Consider the following 19,989-nt stretch of genomic DNA (forward strand, 5'->3'; position numbering starts at 1 on the left):
AGAGGTTTACACTGGGCTATATGTTGCATGTTGTTTTTGAACCTAAATAAGGATTAAATGTCTGTTGTGTGTAGTTTATCTGTAAGTGGTAACATCTCGGAGACTGTAAAGGTCTATATACGTTTATAAATACTGCATTTATTTATTTCTTTTATATAATTGCTGACACTACTGTAGGATTTTTTTTTCGCATCATTGATCTGCAGTTACAATCAGATCACGTTCATAGAAAGGTTAGTCATAAACATTTATACACAAGTACTTATGTGTATAAAGCATCTGTTTAGTGAGAAGTGCTTCTCATATATGTGAACGACCTGTACGGCTCTACTGTGACATTTCCTCAAGTAAAAATGACGTTGTCTGAAACTTTGCTGTACACCACACCCACCAAAAGGGTATCCTTTAGGCAGTGGAAACGCAAGCCTAATAAAGGTGACCTGTACCACTCAGTGGAAATAGTCCATTATTGAGAGTAGCTGTGCTTTAGATGTGCTTCAGAGGTGCTGTGTCAGAGTCCACTACATTCTTTCAGAGGTGCACCCAGCTCTGTGAGTAAATCAACTCCTCTAAAAATGGCATCTGGATGATGGAGGATTTCAACGGTGCTTCCGACTGAGCCAAGCCCAGTTTGATAAGCTATAGTCCAGTGTCTGCAGGAGGATTTCCCCCCATGACACCAACACCAGACGAAACATCATAATCACGCCCCTACTATAACAAGCTTCTGATTGGTTAATGTGATACTGAAATTTGCTAAAGTTGTAAGTGGCTTTGGACAAAAGCGTCTGCTAAAATGACAATGTAAAGTTCAGATTTTCCAACTCGGGCGATTTGAGAGTTAAGCGTGTCAAACAAGCAAAATGACCAATTTGTACGAATTGCATCATTTGCGCCACCTCATTCACATCTAGTCACATCTTATCATTGACTTAACATGTAAATAACTCACGATTGATGCTTCATCCGCGTCTGCTGTGAACGCTCTATTGGTTTTACACATGACGTTTGGGCTGTGGGTACTAGGGTTGTCACGATACCATAAATTAATGTCACGATACTACTTCAGCTGCAGTATCACAATACCAAATAATATTTATTCATAGTTCAAATCTAAAAAATTAATCAAATTGTGCGAAATACTTATGTTTTATATGTTATAATACTTGCATTTAATTTGTAATGACCTTATTATCGAATTAATTCAATTTATTAGTACAGGCATTCAGCTTTATTGGTATATATTGTGACGTTTGTTGTTATTAAAATAATAATAATAATATAAATAATAATAATAGTATTAATAATATAATAATAATAAAATAAATAAAATCACTGATTGATTGATTGATTGAACTGTTAATGATGATACTACAGTTTAAAAACTACAGTATTTTGGAGCCAGAGTATCGCGGTACTACCATAGTACCAGTAAACAGGTACCTCTCATCATCCATCTCCAGGCTGGACTCGCTCTCAGAGAGCTGTCGGCACAGAGCCTCTCTGCGCTCCACCTCCCTCTGGAGCTTCCTCTGCAGGCGGATGTTCTCCTCCCGCATGTGGCGCTCTTCTTCAATATACTGAGCCCGCTTCTCTGTATCTGAACACACACACACACACACATGCACATTAATTAGGTGAGCTTATCTTTATGGCGACTGCATTGGTTCACATGAGCAACCAAATGAGGTCAACATGACAAAGCATGTGAGACAGCTTGACCAGTTTATGGAGGAGTCATCTGCCATATCAGGCTAGAGCGTGCGCAAGCAATTTAGAACAATTTGCCATTTAACATTCATGTACAAATGGCATCACAGAGTTCGTGCCATGTAGTTGACTTATGAGATTTGCTGAACTTGTGAAAAAGCCTTGTGATCATGTATAGGCATACCTTGCGGCTTTAACATATTTGTTAATGTAATGGTGCATAGATTATCACATAAAGGATTAAGATTTAATGCATCACAAATATTACATGGGAGAGATTACAGTTCCATAAACGTACAGCGAGCACCAGTACACACCAAGTATGCACTTAAGGCCATGAAGAATACTTCAACTATTGAAAACGATCATACTGCCATCTAGTGGCCATGAATAGTAGTGGCATCAAAATCAGGGTACAATGTGAAAATCGTTGTTTTAGTAGCAACTTTAATGACAATGTATACATGTGTGTATTACAACGTTACAGTCTTAAATCAGTCTATTTTAGTAAACTGATATGGTGTTCAAAAAATAAACTAAAAATGAATACATACATTAAAAAATGTCCTATTACAAATGTTTTTGTCAAGCGGGCGCTGCCATTTGAGTCTTTTTGGTTCGAGACAACCGGTCTCATTCACTTCCATTCATTTTTTGACGTTAAAAACTGCTCGTTACGCTGCTTGATGTTGCAATTTGTTATTTTCTTATTATATTATTCTACTTGGTCTGTATAGTCATGCAAACATTTGTTTGTAGAGCAAGTAGTTTGACCATTTTTTGCCGTTTATTATTCCTAGTCATTTCTCCAATAGGCGACTGAATCGATAGTTCTAAGACAATCGCAAAAAACTAGGGGTGTCAAAATGAATTGTTTCTTCGGTGCACCGCAACGCAGACGCGGACAATTCTGTATCGGTTCAGTAATAATTATAACCGGTTATTATGTACTGACGTCATTTATCTCCTATGCGCTCTGTCGCAAGGGAGTTGAGCGCGAGTATTTACTACACTCAGGGACGGCCCGTGGCATAGGCACCATAGGCATATGCTAAGGGCGCTGTACATTCATGGGGCGCCAGAAATGAGCGCGGTTCAGTTGGTTTTGTTTTCGATTTTCCTGACACACATTCAGTTATAGACGGCATTAACTCAAAAACCTCTTACCCTAAAAAGATCTAAAGTGTGTTTCCTACAAAAAGACAAAGCTGGTTATGTTTTACAGCTGTCTTTCTTTCTTTTTTTTTTCTTTTTCTTTTTTTTTCCCGCTCGACATTACGAGCACTGCTCCGTTTAAGCCCTCGCAATATGTGTTTAGCTGGGAGAGCTCACGCTGAGGGGAACTCTCCGTAAGGGACCGTTGGAAAAGTGTTGGGGTGTCAAAATTAATTGTTTCTTCGGTGCACCGCGATGCAGACGCGGACAATTCGATATCGATTCAGTAATAACCATAACCGGTTATTATGTAGTGACGTCATTTATCTCCTATGCGCTCTGTCGCGAGGGAGGTGAGCGCCGTTATTTACAACACTCAGCCAACTCAGGGCCGGCCCGTGGCATAGGCACCATAGGCAAATGCTTAGGGCGCTGTATATCTAGTGGTGCGCCAGAAATGAGCGCGCTTCAGTTGGTTTTGTTTTCGATTTTCCTGACACACTTTCAGTTATAGACGGTCACGGCAATAACTCAAAAAACGCTTACCCTAAAAAGATCTAAAGTGTGTTTCCTACAAAAAGACAAAGCTGGTTATGTTTCACAGCTGTCTTTCTTTTTTTCGCTCAACATTACGAGCACTGCTCCGTTTAAGCCCTCGCAGTCTGCGTTTACTTTAGCCGGCATAGCTCGCGCTGAGAGGAGCTCTCTGTAAGGGACTGTCGGAAAAGTGCTTATTTTTTTCGTTTTTCTGCTCCGCTCAGCGCGAGCTCTCCCTGTTGCAAGGGCTTAAGTGTGTTTGTTTGTGTGTGTGTTTGTTTGTTTGATGCCGTCTATGTTTGTGAATATGTTTGAATGAGAGACTGTGTGGTGCTGTGTGTCTGTGTGTTTATACAGACAGCATGTTATAGCCTCCCCCCAAATTATAACACTATATATGGAAAGCATCGTCAATGCACCGTGATGCACCGAGATATCGAATTGAACTGAGTCGATGGCATGATAATCGTAACCGAACTGAACCGTGAGACCAGTATAGGTTCACACCTCTAGAAAAGTGCTTCTATTTTTTCGTTTTTTTTTTCCGTTTTTCTGCTCCGCTCAGCGCGAGCTCTCCCTGTTGCGAGGGCTTAAGTGTGTGTGCGTGTGTGTGTTTGTTTGGTGCTGTCTATGTTTGTGTATGTGTTTGAATGAGAGACAGTGTGGTGCTGTGTGTCTGTGTGTTTATACAGACAGCTTGTTATAGCCTCCCCCCTAAAATATAACACTGTATTTAGAAAGCATCGTCAATACACCGTGATGCACCGAGATATCGAATTGAACCGAAGGCATGATAATCGTAACCGAACCGTGAGACCAGTAAAGGTTCACACCTCTAGCGAAAACAGGCGCACTTCCGCATATTAGAGTAAGGTCAATATTACATCCTTGTAGAATCCATAATACACATCTCTGGTTCAAGATTCGATTTGATGAATAGAAAGTTTAACTAGTAAAAAATTTACTCAAAAGTGATAAAAAAAAGTTAACTCTTCAGAGAGTCCAGAGTTAGTTTAGAATTTTTTTTAAAGCATATGAAGAGGTCAGAGTATGTGTAAGAGTGTTTATCTAGTGCAATACTGCGACTCACGCTGCAGTTCTGAAGTGCGGAGGTTTTTCTTCAGCCGCTCCACCTCACTCTTGAGGAATCGGATGTGTCGCATCATATTCTCAGGTGAGTCGATCTCCATGGAGATGGTGTCTCTCGGGGACGGAGGAGCAGAAACAGGCTGGTCCAGCTTCTCCTGAAGAATCCTGCAGAAAACATGACGGTTAATCTCTTTGTTTCTATCTACAAATCAGAAAATATAAAGTAGTTTATAGATAAAACTGACTGATAATACACACAGGCAGTATTACGCTTTAAATATTCAACCTGGTCTCACTTACAGGGCAGTGTTTATACGTCTGAGCTGTGGCAATGTTACTCAAAGTAGCAGCTACTGAAAACGGAGAGCACTGACCTTTTTTCTGCTTCCAGTTTGTCCATACGCTTCCATAACCGATTCACAAGTGCTTCTTGTTCTTGTTCTAAAGTGTTTTCCAAGTCGATCTTTTCACGTCTGAGCTAAAAGGATATACACAGTTGAAATACATGCAAAAATGGAAAAGAATCATCTAGGACTGAAAAAGGCTTACCTGTTCTAAGGTGAGCTGCTTGGAGATGGTGTCGTTCTCCAGCTTCTTGATCTTCTTCATCAGTTTGTTGACTTGAAACTCCTGCTCCTGTTCTAAGTGCTGCTCCAGTTCAGCTTTTTCATGTTGGAGCTGAGCAAGAAATGGACAACAACAAACTTTAAACTGATACGCTTGAGAGTGTGCCAGACTGAAGGGGCACAAGATTCATATTGCAGTCTGTATTATAAAAAAGGCCAGAAATCAAAGTAGGTTCTGATTCAAATACAACACTCAAAATAAACAACAAGCTTAATAGAGAGAGAGAGAGAATTTTGGCTGTCATGACATTAAAACATGTTTTAACCACGTTTTATAAACACCACTTTTCTATAGTTATAAAATAATTCTAACAATTAAAAGTCATTAACAGCAATAAACTACAAGATGAATACAGTTAACACTTATGCAGCCAAGATGCAATACATTTATCAAAGTAGTGGATAAAATAAAGAAAATATTACAAAACGTCTCCGTTTAAAAATGATATTTAAAGAATCCTAAAAGAAAATATAAATATACATTTCAAATAATAAAAAAAAATTGTAAAAAATAAATAAATAAAACATAAATAAAAAAATACATGAGTAGAATACAAATAAAATAGAATGAATAAATTAATTAAAATAAATAAATAAGTAAAAAAAATATATAAATAAAAGAAAAAGAAAAATTAAATTTAATGAAATTTAAATAAAAAATAAAAATACATAACAAATACATTTATAGATATAAATAAAACATTTAATAAACAATGAAAAATAAATAAAGCAAATGAATAAAATGTGTATAATATAAAAAATAAAAAAGTAAAACTTAAAAAAATAAATAAAACAAATAAATTGTGTAGATACAAATAAAAATGTAAAAACAAACAAAACAAATAAATAAAACAAATAAGAAAAATTATAAGTAAAAAAATTATAAATAAAAACAAATACATAAATAAACAAAAATATTATTAAAAAGAAATTAAATAATGTTTAAATTAAAAACAAAAAACAAATGTATTGTATGAAACAAATTTGTATGTATGTAACAAACAAATATATATATTTTTTACAGTTATAAAAACTAAAAAATATTTAAATACATTTTTAAATATTTTACAACAGAAAGAATTATTTTAAATTGCAATAAAGTAATTCAACATTAATTTTTTTTTAATCTGTACTTGTAATCAAAATTTGCAGGCTGGGATACAAAATACAAAATTGAGATTTTTTTACTTTAAACTTATGTATGAACCGATTTGATCAGGGTCAACATTTTCATTTTAGTTGACAGAGGAAAAGGTCAGACCGCAGACTATTCTGATAACACTGATCTGCACTTCCAGTCGAAACTCAAGAATCAGATAATAGAAATCTACTTGAATTTTACATTGAATGTTATATTTTAAGACTCTTTAGACAGTTGAGGTTAAAACCTCGTTTTTCCAAAGCTCAACAGCTAAAGTCCAGCTGTGACAAACTAAATGCTGTTGTTATTTTTTTAAGGTGGTAGACCGGCTCAAAATTACTCATCCCAGCTTTTCGTTTCACTGAAAATCAAATGATGTTGCGTTCCTTTAAAAAGCATTTCAGGTGAACTTTATAACATCTGAACAGTGTAAAAAAGGCAGTAATTACAAGTAAACATCATGGAAATCATTTGGTTCCAGTTTTTTTTTTTTGCTTTCCTTCCCGCTTCCTGATTTCCAGACTTAGCTCAGAACAACATTTGTTGAGTCTGAATGCTTACAGCTGCATTTCCACTAAATTTGCAACCATGACTCAACATTTTCCCATCTGTGATGAAGTGGGTACACAGATGACCATATGCTTCTCTGCAGTTCTCTTCCCCACTCCATCTTTGCCTCTTTCTCTCTTATTTCACAAGAAACAGTGGGCATACAAATTCCCCCACCCATTTAAGCCTTGATAAGTTCCTTAAAAATGGCATTGCTAAAACAGTTCCCATAAAAAGCATGAATCACTGCCTCAAAGCCGGATGAATTTCGAGACTGCACTGAAACTAGAAAGGGCTTAAGGAAGCTTTTTTGTTTTTTTTGCATGTAGTTACCACAAAAACAGCCATCTATCACTATAAGCAAGCGTGTGTGCAAGTTTAAATAAGAAGACTTGGTCAAGGCTGCTAATAGAGCAGATCTCGAACAGCATTTGCTGTACTACCAACATGGCACATGAAGCTGGGAACTATTTTCTTTTACTTACTGTTGAAGTCATTATTAAAAATATTAACCCTTCTGACTTTTATTTTATTTCATTTTTTTTTTTCAAATATTTTCCAAATCATGCAAGACATTTTATTGAATTTTTTTTTTTACAGTTTTTCCTAATAATATTTTGTCTTCTGGAGAAAGTCTTATTTCTTTTATTTTGGCTAGAATAAAAGCAGTTTTAAATTTTTAAAAAACATTTTAAGGTCAATATTATTAGCCCCTTTAGCAATATATATATACATATACATATAAATAAATATAAAATATATATATATATATATATATATATATATATATATATATATATATATATATATATATATATATATACATATACATATACATATATATATATATATATATATATATATATATATATATATATATATATTTTTTTTTTTTTTATATGTATATGTATATAAAATATATATATATATATATATATATATATATATATATATATATATATATATATATATATATATATATATATATATATATATATATATATATATATATATATATATATCTGGTAAGTAGGCAGACCATTGTATAATGACGGTTAATTCTGTAGACAATAAATGTATATTATTTGTATAGTAGTAATTATACATATACATACAATTAATACACATTTAATTATCTACAGAATAAACCATCATTATACAATGGTCTGCCTACTTACCAGAGCATATGTAGGAATCATAGAGTGAAATTCAATACCCTTTCCATAAATTAAGACCTTATAACCGCTTTTTAACCAGAAACACTAGCAAGATTTTAACTTACAGTATATTTACTAAATATTAATGTAAGATACTAATCCAAAACTAAAACATTATTCATATACTGAATAAAAATCTATTAAAGAGCCCCTATAGTTTTTGAAAATAAGCTTCCATGCAGTGTGTAACACAGCCCTAAGTAATTAACGAACATCCAGCTGAGGTTTAAATCTGAAAGTGCAGCTTGTTTAAAACTATTAACTCTTTAGCAAAATAGTCAACTTAGAGTCTAATAAATGAATAGAGTTGGCATCGAATCTTTTGTTTGATTGCATCAGCATCGACACGTTACATCACCAAATAGTTCCAGTTCCAGTAAAATGTAAACGCGCTTTCACTTCAGACACTAGCAGAGGCGCGGGGAATCATGGGACTGATCATGACACGAAGATGACGATCACTGACAGATGGAGATTCGGCTGCAGGGAATAAAGGGTTAACGTTCATTTTCATAACACTTTTTTTTTCTAATTTGCTTTGTTTGAACAAGTGTCTAATCGAATTCATATCCAACATACAATCCATTGTGGGCAATATTAGCAGTTAGAGTACAGACACTTCTACACTTCAAATTATTTTTGACCATGTGGCATACTCTTTTCAACATTCTATGGTTTGGGACATACCAATTCTATATTCGAACAAATATTTAGGATGGATAGTATGCGAACTGGCACACAGCACTTGACAACCTGGCTTAGGTGTGTCTGATTGGGATTGGAGCAAGACTATGCAGGACATTGGCCTTTTATGACCTAGTTTGAGCTTAGCTTGAGTATATCAGGCCTGTATATTACAGCAAAATGAATTCCAGACAGTGACTGATCAACAGCAGAGCACTTACTTGCATAAGTTTCCGAGAGAGCTCATTGGTGAGGAACTCCTCTTCCTTCTCATAGTTGACTGCTAGTGTTTCTTTCTCTTTCTGCAAGGCTTGAATCTTCTTAAACAGGGTATTACTGATGAACTCTTCTTCTTGTTCTGCTCTCGCTTGCTAAAAAATTAAAATATATATATATATATATATATTTTTTTAAAAGCACAACAGCATTGCCGCCACAAATTGCTATGTTTTCGGTCTATAAAACATTTTTTTCCACTATGAAATGATATGATGAAGGGACAAATAGTAACAATAGTAATACAATTAAATAACACATTTTATTTAAAGCCCCTTTCAAGAAACCCAAGGTCACTGTACAACATTATATACACAATTCAATAATTTAAAAATAAACAGACAGTATAAAAATATTCAAACTTGGTTACATTAATTGATATGAGACTGGAAAGAAAGCGAGCTGTCGAGGATGACACTCAAACTCTTAACCTGAGGAGAGGGGGAAACTGAAGTGTCATCTATAGTAAAGGAGAGGGAGTCATATTTAGAGAGTGTAGATTTGGTGTCAACAAGTAGTTTTATCACTGTTAAGAAATTCAAAGTGAATTTGAGGTGGTAATAAATAGTTGATAATAAAGTCCTGACTTTAATTAAACAAATGAAAACGTTTTTTACTGTTAATGGTTTGTAATAACCATTCTGAATACTAAAAAAATAATAGCTCAAAGATATTATATTCACTTTTTATTATTATCTCTTAACTTAAAAAAATATATAATCTAAAGTTTTACACATTTCCTTAATTTAACCCTTGTGTGGTGTTGGGAATGTTTTCATCCACTCAGAGGTGATTTTGAGGCTCAATCTGGTCACAAAGTTCTCTGTGTTTCAGCAAATGGAATGATTTTTGGTCAAAACATTTTTGAAACCTTTTTGTGAAGATGCTTTGAAATTTTTCAAAAACTCAATACACTCTAGGCAATTTACAAACAGTAAAATTTATAAATGTTACCTCTTCTTAACACAGGGCTTACGCAGGTTAAAAAATATGAGACACTTTGCTTAGATATTTCACAATAAGGGTGCTTTCACACTTGGTTTAATTGCCTGGACCAAACCCAAGTTTGATTGTCCCCGTCTTGCCACCTTCTTGGCTGGTTTGTGTTCACACCGTCTTTTTTCCTTCTGAACCCCGGTACGCTTGCGCCATCAAGCTGCTTTTTTTTGTACAGCTGTTGCTAGATGACGGCCACGAAAGCAAAGTGCCAAAATGGAGACATCCGCAAATCATGGTCATTCTGCTTTTACTGAATCTTTTGGTTTTGTTAGCAAAATCAAAATACAGAGAGCCACTTACGACCACCTCTTTCAGGCGGACTCTGGTATGGTTCACCCAAGTACAGAAGACACGTTTACACTTGCTAAACATACCGTACTTTGGTGTAAAACGACCAAAAGTACTGGTGTGAAAGCACCTTAGGTGAAGAATCAGATTGATTTCCTACAAGCATCATAATGTATAGGGAAAAGCTAAGTTCAGTTGTGTAAAAGCAATTTTCAATGCACTCCAAACCTCAATTTCATAAATGAACTGAAAGTCTAACAGAAACCACGTTATTTCTGCATCCAGGTGTTGCCAAGTCTGCAAGCCTTAACCTTGAGGAAATAGGAAGTGTATGAAGATAAAGGGCTTTATGCAGATAGGGATGACTAAATCGGACTTAGCCAGAGACCAGGGGTCCGTTCTTCGTACGTGGATTACTCAGTTAGCTGGATTTGGATATTGACGATTTGACACGATCCAGGATCGTTTCGTTCTTCAAAGCTGATCCGAGAGTTGTTGTCATAGCAACAGTTCTGTTAGCTTAAACCTGATCGGGAGCAGGTTCAATTAATATAAACAGGATTAGATCGGCTTAGTTCAAGCAAATATAATACGGAAAGTATGTTCTGAATTCTGATATTTTCTTACAGTAGTAGTTATATACACTTGGGAAAAGAGTAAATATTTTTTAAACCATATATAAAGGTATAGTTATTAATAAAATAAATATATATTAATAAAACGTATGCAATCTGCATTCTTGAAATGAAAGTACAAAGACTGCCACCTGGTGGTGCAAAGAGAAAACGTATTGATATGAACTTTTTAGATCGCTTTAGTACAAATTGTGTATAATAGAAATGCACAATATGTGACTTTTTTTAAAGCAATAATACATTTATGCAGTCATAAACATGTTTTGATAGTTAATATAACGGTGATTTGATGCTTCACAAAAGTTGCAGACGCCTTTACTAATATCAAAATGCTTTTGTAAACAACCAGTTATTCTTTACACCGATTAAAAAAACGGCTACTATAATAAAGAAAATATTTTCTAAATGTAGAACTAAATACACTGATATGCATTGAAATACATGATGAATACTCTTGACACATGAAAGTGTAAAGCCTGCAGCTCACAACAAATGTGTAAAGTTATTGCGTGTCCTATTTAACAAGCCGTTTACTGCTAATTTGATGTAATTTTGCTCACATGGATAATTGAATATTAATCAGATGATGTCATTACGCTGCTGTGCCGTCAGCCAATCGTTGCATTGCTGATCATGATTTGGAGGATCCATAGATCTGTCCTTCATAACACACGCAGCGATCTCAGATCAGTTCATCCAGACATTCTAATCTGATTCACGAACTTGTTTGAAGAACCAAATTAGCGAGAGATCAGTTATCAAGATTAAAAGATCCAGGATCTGCCAAATCATCTTAGATCATTTAAGCGAGATACGAAGAACGGACCCCAGCTGCTTTTTCTCACATTTGAGTATACAAATAAACATTTGCTCACCACATGAGAACAAATGTCATATGATCATCAAATATTAACTAGCAAGACAGACTGTACTGTACTGTACTTTACAGAACTGCAGCAACAACACATCAATATTTCATGCTCACAGGTTAATCAATTCATCATTCAGAGCATGTGACTGTTTGTGTTACAAACTCATTGAACTAAATGCCAGGTTTATGTGCAATCCTATTAATCTTATAGTATCATACAAGATATATTAGGGCTTTTAATGAGCAACCTCATTAAAATGTACAGCTTTAATGATTGCATTATTAATTAGCAATTTTAAAAGTAATTTACCCAAAAGTGAAGAGAGCCATTTGGGTAAAGTTGGTTTTATATTCGCACATTTTGTCCTAATAATGTAATTATACTATAGTATTGTCCGCAAATTCTAAAAAAAGGTATATTAGCAGCCAACTACTATCAGAGTCCAACATTGTTCACAGTCAATTAAACAGTGCTAATGTTATTTTGAAGGCATTCTTACATGCCATCTCAAAGCAAATTATTAAAGTAACGTGGCAAACAATATAGTGAGCGTGTTGTCTCTGTTCAAAAATGAACGAATGTGCAGATACAAAACCAACTTTACCTTGGTAAGTGAGCCTTGTCCATGTGGAAAAGTGCATTTTATACTCTTTTGTTAGCTTACTCATAAAAAAAACATTTATTTAAACCAAACCAAGTGACCCAGCAAGACTTTTTTATTTTTAAAAGATGTCTAATAGATGTCTAAACAACATTGTCTTAGCTAAAACAAGGCTAAATCTGGGCTGTCATTGAAAAATCGAAGACATCTAAAAATAGGCCAAAACTAGACTAATCATCAAATAAACAGAAATGAATGACTACACATATAAAGCCTGTCTAATCTGTCTATTTTACGACTAGTCTAGTTTTGAGCTATTCTTAGATGTCTATTAGATTTTAATTGGCAGCCCAAGTTTAGCATTGTTTTAGCCAAGCTGTCTACGTTTAGATGTCTATTAGACGTCTATTAAACACAAAATTGTTTGCTGGGGAGTTGTATATAAAAAATAAGACTCACTTCCCACAGGTAATTAATATAAAACCAACTTTACCTCAGTAAATGAGCCTTATTCATAACATAACATATCTTTTCATTTTTATGCAGATGACTCTCAGCTGTATGTTCCCTTAAAATCTCAGAACTCCCTGCAGTCTCTAATTACTTGTCTTGAGGATATTAAATGTTGGATGGCAAAAAACTTCCTTCAACTTAATAATGACAAAACTGAAGTTATTCTCTTCGGCCCCTCAAAAACAAGAATGTCGTATATTGGGGGCTTGGGAAGTCTTGCACCGTATGTTAAATCGCAAGTAAAAAATCTAGGAGTTATCTTTGATTCTGAGCTTTGTCTAGAAAAACAAATTAGCTCAGTGGTTAAGAATAGTTATTATCAGCTGAGGATCATCTCCAGACTCAAATCCATTCTTTCCTTTCAAGATCTGGAAAAGGTCATACATGCTTTTATCACGTCCCGCCTAGACTATTGCAATTCTTTATATGTTGGTCTCCCCCAATCCTCATTGGCACGGTTGCAGTTGGTTCAAAATGCGGCAGCTAGACTTTTAACAGGCACCAAAAAACATGCTCATATCTCACCAGTTTTAGCATCCCTTCATTGGCTTCCTGTTAATTTTAGAATTCAGTTCAAGATTTTACTTATTGTTTTTAAAGCACTGAATGGGCAAGCACCTTCTTATATATCAGAGCTTATTAACTTACAGTCAACTCCTCGGTCTCTTAGGTCCTCAAATAAAATTTTACTTCAAGTTCCTCTGTCACAACTTAAACTGAAAGGGGATAGAGCCTTTGCAGTCGCTGCTCCTCGTCTGTGGAACCAGCTACCACAGGATATTACAAGTGCTTCTTCTCTCTCTATTTTTAAGTCCAGACTTAAGACACATTTTTATTCTATTGCATTCCCAGGCTTTTAATCTTTATTGTGGTTGTTGCTGTAATACTTTTATTCCTATTATTACTTTTATTGTTATCTTTTACTCTTTTAGAGTGTGTGCTATGGTTTTGTTCAGCACTTTGGTCAGTGCCAAACTGAAGTAAATGTGCTTTATAAAAAAAAAACTTTACTTTACTTTACTTACTTACTATTCGCAGGGAAGCATGCATTTTATACTCTTTTGTTAACTTAGTCATAAAAAAACACTTACTTAAATCAAACCAAGTGACCCAGCAAGCCTTTTTTGTTTTTAAGAGATGTCTAATAGATATCTAAACATTGTCTTAGCTAAAACAAGGCTAAATCTGGGCTGTCAGTGAAAATCTAATAGACGTCTAAGAAAAGGCCAAAACTAAACTAGTCATCAAACAAACAGAAATGAATGACTACACATGTAAAGCCTGTCTAATCTGTCTGTTTGACGACTAGTCTAGTTTTGGGCTGTTCTTAGATGTCTATTAGATTTTAACTGGCAGCCCAAGTTTAGCATCGTTCTAACCAAGCTGTCTACGTTTAGACGTCTATTAAACACAAAACTGATTGCTAGGGAGTTAAATATACAAAAATGAGACCGACTTCCCACAGGTAAATATTATAACCAAATACAATTAACGTAATAATATTGTGTTGCTAACTTAGTTGACATGCTATGATTGGTATTTCTCTGACAGTTCATTTCACTTTAAACGCAACCAGAACTTCAAGTCAAACATTAAGATGTGAATTAAAATGTGTTTGTTGGTTATTTTACTAATTCTAATAATAAATCTGAAAATCAGCATGACACACCAGACAACAATATGAGCTAATCATTAGCACATTAGCTTTAGAGAACTAAATTAACCGTAACAGCAACTCTAAATGTGTTTAGCAGCACATGAAACACATAATCTGGTTATGACCAGTGTTTGCTTCCATTAGCATTCAGTCAATCAAGTATTAACAGTAAAAGTAGTTATGAATGACTCACTATGGTAACGCTGGCTTTGCGCAAGTCTCTGTTCTCCTCCTGCAGAGCTTTACACTTCAGTTTAAACGTCTCGAGCTCGATCTTCAACACTTTGTTTTCCTGCTGCAAAGACGCCAGGCGGTTGGACAGCTCCTCAAGACGGAATGAAGAGATGAGGATGGAGGAGGATGAAGATGAGGAGCAATGAGGGGTGGCTCCGTCAGTGTCGCTCTCACTCGCACTATCCGCCATCATTGAGCATCAGTGTGTGAGTCAACGTGAGGATGAGGGGGAATCAAATACTGCTGTGGCACGCGAGTCCCTGCAGCGACCCCTACTGATTCGATTCACTTGAAAATGCATGGGCGGGAGAGATTAAAAGTACGATTGGGGTTGATAACAATTCTGCGGCTTTAAATTGTGTATTTCAAGATTAAAGATACAAACTATAGCTGTACATGGTTCAATTATTGATTAGACAGCCAGCGTTTTCGTGTGTTAGCTGTTAATTTTCTCAGCGCTGATTCGGTTGGACCAATCACAGTGAACTGTTCTCTCCCGTTTAATAAGAATTCACTTTATAGATTACTGTGGCGCATGTGGTACCTAGCAGTTTAATTAATTATTCAACATTAATTATTATAATATTTATGAGTGAACAAATATTTAAAAATTTATAATGATAATATAATAACATAGTTGAAAACTTTAGCTGTTGCGTACAACTTATCAGGCCTTCACCAAACATCCTCACCCGCAAAAACAAATGAATTCTCACAATTTTCTAGTTCACGTTAACATTTCTGGTTTGTTTTAGCAGAAAACATCTTCATGGCGACAGCAGTCGAGCCTGCTATAGAAAGCTGAAGACCCTGGATTCGGTTAGTTTGTCAGTTAAAACAAAATGGCCACATAAGCAAGATAGGCTATATGTTGTCTACTAAATGACATAAAATGTTCAACTGTTTCTATGACAAATTAAAGGGTTAGTTTACCCAAATATAGGGAAATTACCGGTTTATAAACATTGAGGATACATGCACATCGAGGTTGCAGAAAAAAACCGGGAGCGCTAGCATTTACAGCGAGGGAATTCAATTCAATTCACCTTTATTTGTATAGCGCTTTTATGTAGATTGAGTCAAAGCGACATGGGAATGACAGCGGAAATGACATCTGATGCGGTACAAAGTTTGTTGTTGTATTAGAGAAAAGTTATATTGATTACATATTATATATATATTATTATTTACATAATGCTTTCAGCATATTATAACAGCTTGTCACCCAGTTAAAAGCAGTTATTCGGCAAAATTAACGTTACAGTGAGCATCTGACAGGTCCATTTGCAATAGCACTCTCCCAATGGATATTGGATAAGATAAAATGGCCAAGTATCCAGCCCCAAATATACAACTATTTCATTGAAGTAGCCTATCCCTTTAGGCTACTTCTGGAAACGCAAGTTTATGCGTCAAGTTTCGCAGTTCACTGTGTTGCAAAGTTCAAGCTTGGTGAACTCTGACCTTCTTGAGACCAATCGAGGATCAAAACATGACCTCTCTGGACAGAAATTTAAAATATGGACCAATCGCTCGCTTTTATAAATGTCTAATTATCTTGTTTAATCTCGCCCCTTTTTGCAGTGCCGTACTACAGAATTTCGCAAGCTCAAACTCTAGTGTGACTCTAATGAGTTCTATGCTAATGAGAGAAATCTTCACTAGTGGGCGGGGCTTTCCCACTCTGATGACACGTACAAAAGGAGAATGTCAATCAAAGTGTTTCTGCAGACTGTTTTTATCAAGTGTGATTATAAAAAATTCAATTAACACTTATTTCCCATTAGAAGCTGGTTATATTCACAGACTGTTGACATGCAACTTTAAACCCCTTATAAAAGTGATTTTTGCATAAGAGCTCCCCTTTAAGAATAAAAAGTTTATCAGTATGCATTCAACAAGAACATAACACACACGGAGGGTTTGAACACAATTTATTATAAGCTTAAATAATTAATTTGATCATCCAGTGTATGTTGTTTTTCTCATACATAATGTTCGTTACCAGATCTGTCATCCATGAATGCTTGAGTGATTTCTCAAAAATGCACCAAAAACCAAAGTAAAATTTCCCCCAAAACCACAGCAGCCTGGAAAAAAGTAGTAATACACTGCTAGAATGATTACAAACGACAGGCTGACAGAAAGACTTCTACATCTTAGAGCCGGTACACATGAGAACAGGTAAAAGTGCATCACGCCGTTTGATTTCGGTGAGCATTTCAGACTGCATAGGGAAACCGCCGCCGTCATGTGATGGGACACAGTGTATTTTAGTGAAGCTGATGTGTGATTCTGTCGTCTTTCTAAAAATAAATCAAATAAAAAATAGTGTGCATTTGCAAGGCTGTAAAGCGTACACATACAGAACATCACTTCCCCTTCTCTTGTGTGTTAGAAAACAAACAAAACTCAAAAATAAAGTGAATCACATGCATGAAAATATTAGTACTCTGAAGAAAACTACAGCTGCTCCAATGTTCGTACCACTAAGAGACCGCAGTAGGTTTAAAAGAATTATCAGTTGTTAAAATCAAGCTTTTTTTGTTTTTTCATTTACAAACATTTGTTTTTTTCCCGCTAATAATTATACAAGTGCATGTGAAGCGTTCCCTTAAAATTGGAATCAGAATTGGTAGTTCATTCCTACACACTTGCCAGTGCATTAACAATGTCGTGAGCCACTTTCAAATTTATACAGTGTCATTTATGTACATCGTAAGCTCCAACAGCATTATACAACCCCAACATTATTGGATCAAGAGGGAAAAAAAAATAGTAAGGCGAGTGTAGAAGGTGATTCAAACGAGTCCATCCATTCCTGTCAATCAGCAATATGTTTAAGTGGCCTCTTTGGTCAAAGGAAGTGCTTGGGCGCTCGTATTGTACAACGCTGCACCAACAATGTCCCCTCTTGACCGTTAGCCATTCCGTGTTATTGACAGAAACAAGTTTTTTTTTCATGCTCATGCGAAATCAAAAACCGTCAGACCCGAAACCATTTGTTTTTATGAAAGCTGCTGACACACAATCCTCATCCCCCGACCTCCTGCACGTTTCCAGTGATCTTCCTCGAAAGGAAAATGGTTTTGTAGCACTTTTAAATCTGAAACACAATGACATACAGCGATATATCAACTCGATGAACATCATAGTTTAGCTTTTCTTTTTACAGTATTGGTCACCTTTTTTTCTCAGAAAACATATTTCTAAAGGTGCTGTTGATTTGAAATCTATATGTAAAGAAAACAAATCTAATTAGTTTACAAATGAAGTTATGCGTAATGAGATGACGCAGGGTAAAGTACTGGACACATGAAGAAAGGGAGCTGTAGAAAGACAGTGAAAGCCCAGACAGCAGCTGAAATCTCTCAGTAGTTATTCTGCAATTCTCTGCCTTTCGTTATTGTAAATGAATGTCAGCTGCTTCAGTCCAACATCTAAATTAGCAGGAGGATGAAGATGAAACCAGAGTGGACATTTCAGCAAGACAATGATCCAAAACACAGCCAAGGAAACTCTCAAATGCTTTCAGAAAAAGAAAATCAAGCTGTAGAATGGGCCAGCCAATCACCTGAAGCGAATCCAATAGAAAATAAAAAATAAAGATCAGATTTTAGATGAGACTAATGGTGTAGTCCTAAAAAAAAGGTGGTGTACTATTATACCCAACTCAAATTTTAAATGAAAGTAGGCAAAGAAAGGACAAAAGTCAATGTTTCTTTGATTCATTAGCTATATATATATATATATATATATATATATATATATATATATATATATATATATATATATATATATATATATATTTTTTTTTTTTTTTTTAATCAGCTACCTATAACTATTAACTTCAACAAATACTCTGTTAATGTACAGTAAGTCAATGGTTACAGGTTTCCAGCTTTCTTAAAATTATTTTTTGTGTTTAACAGAAGGAAAAAAAGACAAACCAGAACAAGTAAAGGTTGAGTAAATGATGACTATGTTTTTTTTTGGGGGGGGGGGGGGGGGAGAGAAACTATTCATTTAACAAAAAAAAAAATAATAATTTAAAGCTCAGATTTGATAGACGAGACCCACAGAACCATTAGCTGAGCAATTTATGTGACTTCATTCTTCTTATAAGAGGCATCTTTAAGCTACCATTATTAAAAAAGGCTTTTATATAAAGTATTAAATACATTTCAGCAGTTCAGCACTTTCTCCTTGTGTCATTCCATTGTTATTACACATAACTCATTTTTCAGATTTGTTTTGTTTTATTTTTCTGTTTGGATTTGAACAAAAATCTGGTTCAATTCTACGTCAACAGCTCCTTTAGAAATATTATTCTCAGGAAAAAAATCATGACGTGTTCAATTTTTACTTTCCCCACTGTATATGACATCCAAACATCTCGGAGCTTCAAAAACTACATTCATTTTTAAGTCTGAAAGTTTTAAGATTAAGATGTTATGACTAATACATAGGATTCTGTGCTAGCTGCAAGTGGATTATGAGTTTCTTTTGTCTGTTTAAAACAACAAGAAGTAGTGAAATATGTCACACACAGTAATAGCAGTGGGAAAATGCTACACTGTCAGAAATAAAGGTACAGAATCTGTCACTGGGGCGGTACTTTTGCAATAGGTACATTTTTGTTAAAGGTACATATTAATACCTAAAAGTACAAATATGTTTTAGAATTCTAAACATAAGTTTCTATCAGGGTACGCATATCGGTGCCGCAAGTTGGCAGCTGTCCGTGGCTTCCAGCCATTACTCAAGACACTGTTTATATTTCTGCCGAGCCACAGAGCACCATCTGAATATGGAATCATTTTAAATTTAACATGTGAAAGGTACTCTAAAGGTACAATGTCCACCTCTATGGTACCACCTTGAAAAGGTACCACTCCAGTGACAGATTTTGTACCATTAAATAATAATTAAAATGTTCATTAAGATATATATATATATATATATATATATATATATATATATATATATATATATATATATATATATATATATATATTTTTTTTTTTTTTTTTTTTTTTTTTTTTTGCTTTTCAATGCATGTGCATAATCTACGAATTAGGTAATTTCAGGTTAGCCACATAATTTTGAAAATACATCAGGTTTTATCAAAACACATTAAAAAAAAGTGTTGTCAGTTGTGTACAGTGTTTCGGTGATGAAAAAAAATCTAAATCAAAAACCTTCT

At 34.9% G+C, this 19,989-nt stretch overlaps 2 protein-coding genes across 55 annotated transcripts in view; both read right to left on the minus strand.

Moving 5' to 3' along the window:
* The window catches only part of ccdc6b (coiled-coil domain containing 6b), a 29,398-nt gene extending 14,402 nt beyond the window's left edge, over positions 1-14,996 (minus strand). For 3 of the 5 annotated variants that reach the window (XR_012387509.1, XR_012387507.1, XR_012387508.1), the window contains exons 1-6: positions 14,743-14,991; positions 8,930-9,079; positions 5,041-5,169; positions 4,866-4,969; positions 4,493-4,656; positions 1,444-1,600 (exon numbers count right to left, since the gene is read on the minus strand). Coding sequence is in view for 2 of the 5 variants with exons in the window: in XM_068224533.2 (XP_068080634.1) it covers positions 1,440-1,600; positions 4,493-4,656; positions 4,866-4,969; positions 5,041-5,169; positions 8,930-9,079; positions 14,743-14,976 (942 nt within the window). In the remaining 3 variants the exon portion in view is untranslated. Of the gene's footprint in view, positions 1-1,439; positions 1,601-4,492; positions 4,657-4,865; positions 4,970-5,040; positions 5,170-8,929; positions 9,080-14,742 lie in introns of all 5 variants that reach the window. The other 2 variants (NM_200241.2, XM_068224533.2) reach the window with 2 other exon arrangements.
* A 1,704-nt stretch (positions 14,997-16,700) lies between these two features.
* The window catches only part of ank3b (ankyrin 3b), a 211,155-nt gene continuing 207,866 nt past the window's right edge, over positions 16,701-19,989 (minus strand). For all 50 annotated transcript variants that reach the window (XM_073918153.1, XM_073918150.1, XM_073918148.1 and 47 more), the window contains one exon: positions 16,701-17,889. The gene's annotated coding sequence lies outside the window, so the exon portion shown is untranslated. The remainder of the gene's footprint in view (positions 17,890-19,989) is intronic.

Source organism: Danio rerio, chromosome 12, assembly GCF_049306965.1.
Source record: "Danio rerio strain Tuebingen ecotype United States chromosome 12, GRCz12tu, whole genome shotgun sequence".
Lineage (NCBI taxonomy): Eukaryota > Metazoa > Chordata > Actinopteri > Cypriniformes > Danionidae > Danio > Danio rerio.